The sequence below is a fragment of the Trachurus japonicus genome, chromosome 5 (genome assembly GCF_045865225.1).
Source record: "Trachurus japonicus isolate A0001 chromosome 5, Traja_1.0".
Lineage (NCBI taxonomy): Eukaryota > Metazoa > Chordata > Actinopteri > Carangiformes > Carangidae > Trachurus > Trachurus japonicus.
In genome coordinates, this window is record NC_140911.1 from 20,383,227 (window position 1) to 20,396,116 (window position 12,890).

Sequence of the window (12,890 nt, forward strand, 5' to 3'; positions counted from 1 at the left end):
GATAATTCTGTATGAAACCGAATCAAACAAATTACTGAACTCACTCATTCATCATTTCAACTCTGTTGCTGTTGTGTCTTAAACCAATTCAAGCTACAGTACATGTAAATATTTTTATGAAACACCACTTTACTAAAATTGTTTTCACAATTGTAACATGTTATAAAGATCATTTTTAATATTCCTTCTAATTCAAGAGCAACTTTGCCCTTTGTTTTAATAGTTAAAATCTTTAAACAAGTTTAAACAGTTTCCAGAAAATGAAAAATAAAAAACAGTGGAGTGTCAGAGTGGACTTCAGTTACAGAGAAATGCAGAAACTGAGCCTTAAAAACTGCAACATTTACACAATTTGATTTTGTTTTACCTGAAATCTGCTCTATTTTCAGGGCCGTTGCTAGGAATTCTGGGCCCCCTTAAAGAATACTAAAGTGGGCCCCTCCCCCTAACTTTTCCTTTTTTTTTCTTAGACTACATATGTATTATCATTTTTTATTTAGCCTTCTTTGTTTTGATGCTAATGCAGCATTACACTGCAAAAACTCAAGTATCTTACCAAGAATATTTGTCTTATTTCTAGTTAAAACAAATCTCATTCTTCTTAAAATAAGACACATCATATTAAAAGCAGCTTGTTTTTAGACACTTTTTACTTCTTTCAAGCAGATTTTCACTTGAAATAAGTAGAAAAAATCTGATAGTGGAACAAGTTTTTCTTTCTTATTACAAGCACAAAAAACTTACTTTCACTGGCAGATTTTTCTACTTATTTCAAGTGAAAATTTGTTTGAAACAAATGAAAATGATGTAAAAACAAGTTCGTTTTTAGGTGATGAGTCTTATTTTAAGTGGAAAGAGATTAGTTTTGACTAGAAATGAGACATTTGGACAAGAAATAAGACAAATATTCTTGGAAAGATGTAGAGTTTTTACAGTGTACTATGAGTATTAGTCAGGGTCTTACACAGAATAAATCAGTCATACAAAGATTAGACTACTGGGGTTTTTTATGGGCCCCACTGGGCGCTGGGCCCCTAGAGTTATCATCACCTTTCTCCCCTAGACAACGGCCCTGTCTATTTTTATGCAGATCAGCCTGAAGAGAGGCTCAGAGCCTCCTCTGTTCTGATTGGCTGTCAGTTAAAAACAAGGCGGTGTCACAGTTAGAAAGTTATCCACCTCTCTCTGTGGTTGTTAGTGTTTGTACATTTAGCATGCAGCTTCCTCATTAGCATGCAGCTTCGCCACAGCATTAGTGTAAGTATGACCGTGCATACACATTGTGGTGCAGCTGGACTGCCTCAGTGCCGTGTATCTCTGGAGGAACATACGCGCAGCATATGCTCATGATAACGTGTTTGTTAACCCCTTACATGTTAATGCAACTACCGGTGTACACAAACAGAGGATGTGCAGAGGCATCTCAGGACAGCCTGTCTTAATCCCCAATCATCAGCAGTGCAGCATCCAGAATGAAAGTCATAGTGACAGCATTACTAATGAAGGACAGATCACAGTGATGAAGAGATGGCAGGGGAGAGGAGAAGAGACGGAGGAGGAGAGGAAGAACAGATTGATTTAAGAAAGAGGATGAGAGGAGACAAGAGGGGATTTAAATACCCAATTTCTGAACACAGACTCTTATTACTAATGAAGGGCAGATGACAGAGGGGGCATTATGGGGTGGTACTGAGGGGAAGAGTGGGTCTGATGTAAACACAGAACTGAGCCTCCTCCTCATCACTGTGGACCCTGACACAACAGATAAACAACATCATATCAACCAAAGCAACGTGTGATCTGCAGCCTGAGAGTAGGAGCGCCAGGGCAGCACCACCACCAACCAAGACCGACAGACCGCAGCGCTGCCCAGGCTCTAACAGTAGTTGATGGATAATGGATAATGGCTAATGTGCATGACATAATAATAAATGCACCATCTGTATTTTCTGTATGTGCGTAATAATGTGCGCACGGCTTCTGTCCACGTGTTTCGAATGGAGCGAAATGTACTGAAAGCCAAAGAGGGAAAGAAACCATAATTCTTTCAAAATCATTTGTGTTTTTTTTTTTTTAACTTTGGAGTTTCTTTTTTTCAGCCTAGCGGGGAATTTCTCATGATGGAGTAAGTGTAGGAAAATGGAGAGAGTGAAGTCACAAGAAGAGAAGTTGTCGAATAAAAAAACAGAAAAAGCAAAAGGCCACGTTGGCAGTTACTTCAGATTCCTGATCTTTTGCCACATTCAAACTTTAATCATTTCGCCCAGGACACTGTGCTCTACACGCTGAGACCAGGACACGGACATACCGTCTCTTAGCGGAAACAGAAGTACATTTCGGGAAGTATCGGGTTGATGGTTGAGTATTTGTTTCTTATGATCAGTTCCCTGTCTTCTCTATAGCAGTCAACGACTTTTATCCACGACAGCCATCTTACACTGAGCCCTGATCCAGGACAGTTGTAACAGAGCAACTGAACTTCTACACATTAAACACATCAAATCTGTCTGCTAATCACCCATCTCAGATTAATGATGATCTAATATGACATATAAGATTTTTCTCAATATTAATTTGAACTGAATAATTTCACAAATAAGCTTATTATTTTTCTATTTCTTTATGAGAATATGATTTATTGTTATTGCTGAGGAGACTGGAGATGGTTTCAATCTATTATTTATCTTTTCGCTCATCCACTTTTTGTTCCACTAAGTCCTTTTTTTTTAAAGTCTGTTATAACATTATTCAATGAGAGAAAAACAAACTGTTGTGTAGTCTGATTTGGCTTCTTGGGAAGTTGTGAAATCAATGAAACAATGAGTTCTGATAAATTGAGGGGTGGGTAGCCAATTTAACATGTGCATTAGGGTTATAATTCTGATTGCAGGTGTATGACTTTGCTACAGTGGTGTATTAGGACCATTGTCCTATTTGGACGGAAAAAAAGAGATTCATTTTCATGTTAAAAGTAACACATTTTTGAGAAAGAACTAGCAATCTGGTGATCAAGTGGTTCTGGGACAAAATAACAAGAATTTCCTTATTTCTAAACCCAACTGAAAAGTTTCATAAGATCCTCCACTGAAGGCAGAATGACAAGGCGTGTTTGTCCATTCCTTGCAACATTTATAGATGTTTTGTTCTCGTTAATCTATTATGATGTGAATTCAATTAATTTGTGACTTGTAAAACTTGAAAATGTAAGTTTACCCCCTCTCACCCCCAGCTTTTTCTTCTTTTTCATTCTCTGTTGTATGTTGCAACAGAAGTCAGAGAGTCAGAGAAATGATCTTCACACTGAGCAAACAGCTGAATCATCTTAACAAAACATCCTGAACTGGAATCTTTTACCTGCTTCGGTCTTTTTCAGTGCGGACCTTTAATAACTTTGTCCTCTGTAGTGGCAGATCAGAGATCAGTGATGAACTGTGATGAACTGTGTTGTTCTGCCTGCACCGAGATGACAAAACATCTGGAAGGAAGTCCTGGCAGATTTAGTTGTTTACTCTGCAGGACTGTGTATCAGGAAGCTGAGCTGATGCCTGTGAGCTCTGTGCTGTTTGATGGAAATCGATAATGAAGAAATCAGAACGTGAAAACGCTCCCTCATGGTTCAACTCTTCTTCTTTGGATTTAGCAGAAACAAATGAGATAGTATTAAAGGGACAGTATGTGTAATTACTCCCCCTCTCTGTGACACTGCTGTAGGTCGGTGCTGCTGCTGCTGCTGCTGCTGTTGTTGTTGTTGTTGTTGTTGTTGTTGTTGTGCCCTGTCTGTATCTGTGGTTGTCGTTGGCAGGTGAAGCAACTAGATCAGTCCTGGATTGTAATTAGAAGTTAATTCGTTTGCTTCTTTTCTTCTTTCTTTCTGCTTGCATTTGCTTTTTTGATTCTCTGATGTCCAACCAACCTTTAAATCAGCCTCAGTGCTGCTTTTACACAAAACGATTCCACTTTTCCGACTTGGAGCCAAAAACACTGAAGCCTTCTTCTCCATCGACGAACATCAAAACCACATTTTCCACCGAGGCTGAAACCTATTTTAATAGCGAGAGACAGTTATACGAGATATATGGATAAGTTCTAACTTGATATGTCACGACGTATTGTGAAATATCAAAACATTTGTTCAGCCAGCTGAGACCCAGTAAAGTTTGGATCTGACGTCCTCAGTCTTTTAAATGGACATAAACTCAGATGTATCTGTGTGTCAGATCCATCCCATCACATCGGATCGGTGAAGCTTTTCATGTCTCTGGATGTTTGTGGCCAAAATTCCCTCGTCTCAAAGCAGCAATACATCAGTGAGAATATTTCACTGACACTTGTGAGATCTGGACTCTGTGCAGACCATAAAGCAGCAGAATCTCACATAATGCTTCACAGTAATTATCCAAGGTCAAAACCTGAGGCTCTCAAACACCTGAGCGACATTTAAAGAGCGTGGAAAAGAGCTCAGCCACCGTTAACTTCTCTCTAGTGTTGCACATTTTTCACAATCTTTTGATCAAATGTGAACTCGCTTTGCCAGTTTTCTCTTTTTTTTTCCTAAATGTGCAGTGTAGTTGAACAGGTTAATGTTGTGATGTGAGCAGGAAGGTGCAGACCAGCTGTGTGAATGTTACTCCAACCTGCCGTTGCACAGTGGAAGTCTGTAAAGCTGCGTCCATGAAGCACGAACGTTCGTGTGTTTTCAACCAGCTTGAGACAGTTTTATGAGATTTTACGGCGCGAGGTTGACCTGTGTTCTGATCGAGCTCAGTGTGAGATACACACTGAATGGAGGCCTCGTCATTCTTCTTTTAAGGATTATTACAACAGAAACGCTTCTTCTGCCTCCAAAATGGAAAAAGATCCAGATTAACCCTCTAATCTCAAAGGATAGTAAGACCTTTTTCTGTCTTCGAAACAGACAAACTCACAGACATTCAATTCTGCTTTCAAAATTGTAATTACCTTAAAAAGTCATGTTTATTTTTACCAACATTTAGATGCTAGTTACTGTAGCTTGGCTTGCCAGCATTAGTGCCAACTCATGTTGTCGTTGGAAACGTCCACTCAGACTAAAGTTTCCAACTCGGACATGAAACTCACATTTGTTCAACTTTGACACAAGTATCTGAAAAATAAACAAACATGGAAGCATCGTTACAGGCTGTAATGATGCATCCATGTTTCTTCAGGGTGCGATTTGCCGGGGGGATGGTGGGGATTTACCCCCCTCTGGTCATTCATTATTATCCCCAGGGGGGGTACACGTTGTCCCCCCCTCTGGTCAGACAGAGTAGGCTAATTAACTAATTAAATAAATAACTTTAGATCAAGTCTACAGCATTTGAACCGCGAGCCTTCTCATCCCCTCTACAGCGTCTCCCAGACCGTCAGATGTAGCCTACTAAATTCTCAACAAAACAAAAAGGCAGGTCTCAACTAGACGCCGGTTGCACTGGGGCAGGTCTGTCTCCAGATTTGAGCAAATAAAAGCCGGTCTCAATTAGGAGTCGGGTCTGTTTCTATTTTCTACAAGTTCTTGTGAATAAACAAAACCTCTCAAAGTGCTTAATTCCTGCTACAGTTCTCAAAGACCCGACCTGGTCCGATCCGCCAGACTCACGTGCATTAATCAGGGCCGTTGCATAGGGGAGAAAGGTGATAGGGGCCCAGCGCCCAGTAGGGCCCACAAAAAACCCCAGTAGTCTCATCTTTGTATGACTGAATTATTCTATAATTCTATAATAATACATATAGTAATGCTGCATTAGCATCAAAACAAAGTAGGCTAAATTAAAAAATGATAATACATACGTAGAAGCATTCATTCTCGTCCACACCATGGCAAAAAAAAAAAAGAGAGAAAGAAAAGACCCAACCCGAGTCATTAAATGTTTTCTGGACCCGGTGCGTCCGGTCGAGTTGTTCGGCCTGTTGAGAATTATATTTATGACTTTATTATTTCCCATCTTTGCTGAGCTGACTTGTTGAGCCTGTCCCATATCACGCCTGTCTATTAACGTATCGTGAGCTGATGTCGATGTGACTGTATTGGCTATTATAAACTATAGGTCCACAACCTGGAGATGCCCCATCACTATCCTTATTATTATCACTATCCATCATCATTATCCTCAAAATTCAAGTCAGTGAAGAAACTGAGTGAGTTAGAGGTTCAAACTAAACTTGTTTGTCATTTTTATGATTTTTTTCCAACAGTTTTTCAATAACATTAATTCATCATAGAAATGTAGAAACAATGGTGTAATGAGACATGTTAAAGATTTGACTTTGGTATTGGTACTGATCTGCAGATGAACTGTTCACCGCTACTGAGTTTCCACTGTTCCACAGGCGACAAGACAATCTACTGATGTGCTGAGGTTGTTTTTACACCATAAAGTAAAGTTTGAAGTCATTTAACTGTAACGAGACACAGAAAATAACAGAATCAGAGAATAACCTGGAGAGAGCAACCAACCCAAATATTAGTTGTGTTTAATGTTTTCTTCTCTTCTTCTCATCTTGTAATTTGTCAGAAAGAAAACAGAGTAGAAAAGGAGGCAATGGGAGGAAAAGAGAAAGAGAACGTCTACGGCTGCTCGTCGGCGGCCATGTTGGCAACTCGACGAACGGCACCGCCGACATCAGCATGGAGCTGGGAGAGGCCTGAGGAGGAGACAGACCAGAGCTGACCGGGACACCTGAGACGTGTGGAAGCATCAGTCAGCTGATCTGACACCAGACCAGCTGTTTCTTAATGTTTCCAATCAGCACAGACTGAGTTACGCAACCACATCCATGTTTACTGGAAACTCACCATCAACAAATGAAAAGTCCATATTATGACTAAGAAGTTCTGACATTGTAACGACTGTGACCTAATGCCTTTCCACTGATCTGACATGTCGCGGTGGGAGCACATAAACAGCATCAAGCTTTTGTCCGCAATCCAACAACAATCTTGACTCGACAGGGACGAGACGTTGCAAATTTATATTTATATATCAGGGTAGTTTCACATCCCTCTCTCAGCTTCTCTCTGGAGCTCTAGCAGCAACAGGTCAGTGTGAGCCAATCAGAAGACAGGAGGCTCTGAGCCTCTCTTTGGGTTGGCTGACTGTTTTCTGAGTGATCCAATAGAAATGTCAAAGACTTCAGTTAAAACACAAAGAGAAACCAAATCCTCCAAGTGTTGAATGGTGGGACCAGTTGGACAGGCTCGATGCCTGTTTTGTTGACCTGATCACAAAATTATATAAATCCTGACAGCTGGTTTTAAAGAAGTTCCAATTAAAGGACAATTCCAGGCGAATTCAACTCGGGGGTGTATGTTCCTATCATTTTAGGTCTAAAAGAAGGAATCTGAAGGTTTCCAGTTTAATGTCTCCTGTTGTGCGGTAGTTGTGTCTGTCCCCGCATCGCCACGGCAGCAATGAATGGGAGTGGATGTAAGTTCTGCTGTTTAGGCTGTTTCCAGCCCTCAAAGCCACAGACAGCGTCAGATGGAGACTCAAACATGCAGCCAGAAGTTAATTTACTTCAACAAGCCGACATGTTTGTAAAACTAGATCTAATTCAAAGTCTCCCGGAGTCTCGCGCGAGACCCACTTGCCGTGCTCGGTGTGTTCAGGTGCAGTGGGAAAGCTCCCGTTTGTGTCATAAACACAGGAATATCAACTCTTTACTTGCTTCAAGTAAAAAAAACTTCTCGGCGCATGTTTGAGTAGCCACCTGACGCTGTCTGTGGAAAAAAATGTACACTTGAAGCAAGTAAAGAGTTGATATTCCTGTGTTTATGACACAAGCGGTAGCTCCTACTGCACCTGAACACACCAGCACTGCAACTTCGGGCTCGCGCGAGACTCTGGGAGACTTTGAATTAGATCTAGTTTTACAAACATGTCGGCTTGCTTGAAGTAAATAAACTTCTGGCTGCATGTTTGAGTCTCCATCTGACGCTGTCTGTGGAAAAAAATTGCGGCTTTGAGGGCTGGAAACAGCCTAAACAGCGGAACTTACATCCACTCCCATTCATTGCTGCCGTGGCGATGCGGGGACAGACACAACTACCGCAAAACAGGAGACATTAAACTGAAAATCTTCAGATTCCTTCTTTTAGACCTAAAATGATAGGAACATACACCCCTGAGTTGAATTCACCTGGAATTGTCCTTTAAGTCTGAAACTTGAAGCTTCAATGGCTGCAGTTCCTTTACCGACCACTAGAGTGTGTCTCCAACAGTGAGTCGGTCCCAAAGACTTCTATGTTAAAATGTTCAACTTTACAGCAGAAACCAACATGTTTACAGCCTGTTAACAGAAAAGGTTTTGGTCACAACAGTTCATTTCTTCCTTCAGGACGATAATGTTTTTAGAATTCACCTGTTTAAACTTTATTAACCACTAGATCTATGGCGGACTGAGGGCCTGACCTCTGTGACTGACACAGGCACATGTGTGCCACCAACTCCACACAGGCTCCACCTCTTTGTCCATTTTTGGATTAGCTGGAAGAAAGTCACAGAGTCAATGTCCATGGTTTTTTACAGTCTATACCCTGCAGCTGCTTTATAAAATAGATTTAAAAAACTGGACCTATAATGTGCATACCGTATGTCAGAAAAGATAAAAGTAGAATTACTGCATTGACAAAAAAAATTGGCTACAACTGTTTTTTGTTTTGTTTTGTTTTTTTGTTCTCCGAAGTTACTTGATCTGATTCTCTAAAATCTAGAGACGATGCTCAGTGAATTGACTTTATGACTGATTTCGCCCCATGTTAAGTTGGTTTGTTTGTTTTTTCAATGACAGCGTCTGAATCATCTCATTAAAGAAGGTGCCACTTGTTCAAGATAGCTGTTTATACAGATGTTGTATGTTTCCTATTATATTGTATTTGTTAGAAAAAAAATAGAGTTTAAAAGAGTTTAAATTCACACTTTGCCCTTAGATAATACTGTAAGAGCTTTTCAGAATAAAGGCTCTGTGTATTAACTGGAGGCTGAGGCAAATGAACGTGTGACTGGAATATTTGCATATTTGTTACTCCAGCTTTGTTACTCGTTACTTTGTCACTGCACCTGCTCAGAGCGCCGCTGCAGCGTGTGACTGATGATGAGGAGAATCTACTTCTGTCAAACATATATGGTCAAATATTTAACTCTAATTCTGTGACGAAATGGGATTTTATTCCACAGCATGAATGTATGTTTCGGTAAATGTATATATTGATGCAGAATAACTTTGCATATATTGTATGTGACGTCCTGACAGCACAATAGTAAAATGTTTCCTCTGTGTCCGTCTCTGCTGCGTTTTTACTCTTGTCATCAGTCAGTTCAGATTTATGACCATTTCACATCAGTAACTGTAGTTGTTAGATCATTTAGATGGCTGTAATTCAACAATAAGATCCTGAATTACTGTAAAAACTGTTTGGAAAACAGTAAAAGAAGCGCTTCCTGCTCTAAATGTTCTTTTCTTCTTTCAAATATAATGATACCAAGGTCTAAGCAGGGTGTTTTATGTTGAGCTGAATAACCTTATTTCAGTGTAAGCCAGACCAAGTAAATTAAAGAAACAGTGTTAAACACATTTGCATTTGCATGTGACACCTGATTCACCCTGTATTTCAATGAATGAACAGATTCAGTCAAGTTTGTTTTCACTTTTCAGAAAGTAGAAAATAAAGGTTTAGGCGTCACTGACTGTTTTATAAGATAATAACTAACATTCAGTAAAATTATATAATGTACTCAGTACTTCACGTACAGTGAGTACAATGTTGAGGTATCTGTGCTTTATTTTTCAGAGAGAAATATTGTTTTAACTCATTGAAAAGTTTTTCTCTCACAATCCAAAGTAAATATAATAAACAAATGTTTAACTCTAAACGCTAAGGTTGATGAAAATCACCAACCTGGTCGATCTGATGTAAAGTCAGCACTTCCTGTCTGTCCCTATCAAATCAAATCAAATCTTCATCAATCCATGTATATATGTATATATGTATTATCCTGAAATTATTTATTGTGCAAAATCACCATTACTACTTCAACTTTTATGTGACAAACTCCCACTGAAGTAAACATTTTATATCCAACATTTAACAGCACACGGTGGTGTTGATGCTTCAGCTTTAGTAAAAAAAGAAAAGAGACCTCCTTCCACCACAGCTACAAACTATCACCATGAAGTCATGAAGCTGCTTCAAACTGTGTTTTCTCCTTCTCAGTGAAGCTGATTTTCCCAGCATGCACTGTAGAGAAATTTGTCTCAATAAATTGACATTTGATTAATATTCAGTGACGAGTCTCTGATGTTGATGAATAGTCAGCAGGGACGAGGGAAAGTTGAAAGTCATCTTTTATTGCACAATAAAAGATCACACATACCATGTTTTGACTCATGAGATTGGTCCACATGGGAACACAGAGCTATAGTTACAAATCGGAAAACAGAAAGAAAGAAAGACAGCAAGAAAGAAAGGAGGAGGATAAAAACCCCACCACATGACTCACTCAGAAATGACCAGGTTTCTGACCTCAGATCAGTCCTCTGACTGTCTCGTCTTCACTGATGGAGATGATAAACGTCTTGGTGAATCACGTTACACTGAACAGTCACGTGTTACTCGGCTCTGCCCCGTTGCAGTTTGTTAGATTAAAGGATGGTTTCACAGACATGGACTGATTTTATTTATTTATCCTCAGTGATCAGTTGTTCAAACCTGCTCTTGCCCAAACCAGCTCGTCTTCATTGTCTCTGATTCTTATATAAATATATTTCTAATTCAGTGTAATTAGTTTTGATTGAAGTCACTGCTCTGCTGATTTTTCTCGAGTCTGGAGTTTGATTTAAATGTTAGTTCGTCTTCAGTCTCTTAGACAAATAAAAGTAAACTCAAAACAAAAGAAAAGTGTGATTAGTTGATTTAATGCTGAAGAGTTAAGTTTGAACTTTTTCTCCTTTTGCAGAAATGTTTTCTGAGCTGTCAATGGGAATAAAAATAACCTCATATCAGATTATGAACACTTATTATTATGCCAAGACAATATTTCAGTGTCTGTGAAACCAGCCTGTATTTTTATAGGATTTTCTATTCTGCTGATATTTTTGTTAAAATAAAATCTGATTTTAAAGATGCATCGCTCAGTCTGCTCTGTGCACGTGAGGAGGCGTCCGAGACCTGGCCACATAAACCTGGACTGGCCTCCTCCTACGGGGAGGTCAGAGGTGAAGGGATCCTTTGAATTCAACATAAAACATGTGTCGAATGGCTTCTCTGGATTTAGTAAATATTTCAACCCCGATTAAAAAATCAACAACAAAAAAAGCACAAAACAAGGAAACTAAAGGAGGAAAGTGAGGCTGTGAGTGTGTAACTCTCTGCTGCTTGTTCTCTTTGCTCCAGACTGTTCAGTCATTTTCTCCTAAGATCCGATAAAAAGCAAAATACATGAACATATTATTTGTCTTATCTGGGGCACCTGTATGTCTGCTGCAGCCTGAGTCATGAGAAAGGAAACTGCAAATAGTTCCAGCACAATAATCCCACAGAGTGCCCTCAGATGAGATTATTACTGTATGGCACATGTTGAAGAAATACAGACGAGGTGTTCACGGACACTTTACTGTGTTATTATGTGTAAAAAAAACAAAAACAAAAAAACTAAAAACTAAAAACTAAAACTAGAGAAGCAGATGAGCAGGTGACACGGTCTGCAGGGAATAAGCCAACAGTCAAACTTCCATGTGAACCAAAACACTTTTAGTCTTTCAGGAGACGTTCAAGAGCAACAAAACCAGCCGTTAATCAGTCATGAGACATCGATGCAGAGACAAAGAGCTGCACAATAAATACATTATTTATGAAGAGATAAACGTTTACAACATGTTGAGGTGACCCTTCTGAGGAACAGCTATGTCGACCAAACAAAAAAACAAAAAAAACAAAAAGAAGACTTCAATAAAAAGAGAGAACACTGTTTAAAGAAGGCATGGTGGGACATGAACAGACCGACCTCCAGCTGCTGTCACATGCTGCACCTCCGGGGGTTTGTTTCAAGTTTCTACACAACAACACACCAGTAACAGGAAGTGATGTGCGCACATGGGCTGGAGCGTTGAATGTTTAATAATGTTTATTAAAGGGATAGTAGCATTTTTTTTAAAGTGGGGTTGTATGATCTACAAATAGCCCCTAAGTACTTTAATTGCAGTAGAAGACTCTCTGCACTCCTCCCGTTAGCAACGCCAGCCCATAATAGCCCTGCCCAGAGATTTACAACATACATTGTTGTGAATGGACCCAAAGAAACGGCCTATTTTCACGGTCTAAAAGAGGTTTTACCTGAAAAAAAATACACAGTTTCATTGTTCGCTATAATATAATTTTTTCCAGCCCTTCAAAGTGCAGGAAAAACACAGTTTTTATTTGGACCTAACCGACTCACGTATCCCTCCGCCCAGGGTTAGCGCCCACCGATCAGCAGTTGGTTAGGTCCAAATAAAAACTGTGTTTTTCCTGCACTTTGAAGGGCTGGAAAAAATTATATTATAGTGAACAATGGAACTGTGTATTTTTTTTCAGGTAAAACCTCTTTTAGGCCGTGAAAATAGGCCGTTTCTTTGGGTCCATTCACAACAATGTATGTTGTAAATCTCTGGGCAGGGCTATTATGGGCTGGCGTTGCTAACGGGAGGAGTGCAGAGAGTCTTCTACTGCAATTAAAGTACTTAGGGGCTATTTGGAGATCATACAACCCCACTTTAAAAAAAATGCTACTATCCCTTTAATTGAACTGACTTTTCTTCAGGAACCTCATCAAACACACAAGAACAATCAAATACTTGAGCTGGACACATGTTGTGCGTGCGTTACCATCCCGCTG

General features: G+C 39.6%; 1 protein-coding gene across 1 annotated transcript in view; it reads left to right on the top strand.

The window, feature by feature from the left end:
- The window catches only part of rspo4 (R-spondin 4), a 49,223-nt gene extending 42,348 nt beyond the window's left edge, over positions 1 to 6,875 (top strand). The window contains exon 5 of the mRNA XM_085776706.1: positions 6,534 to 6,875. Within this exon, the coding sequence (XP_085632832.1) occupies positions 6,534 to 6,667 (134 nt within the window). The 3' untranslated portion in view covers positions 6,668 to 6,875. The remainder of the gene's footprint in view (positions 1 to 6,533) is intronic.
- The last annotated feature ends 6,015 nt before the right edge of the window (positions 6,876 to 12,890 follow it).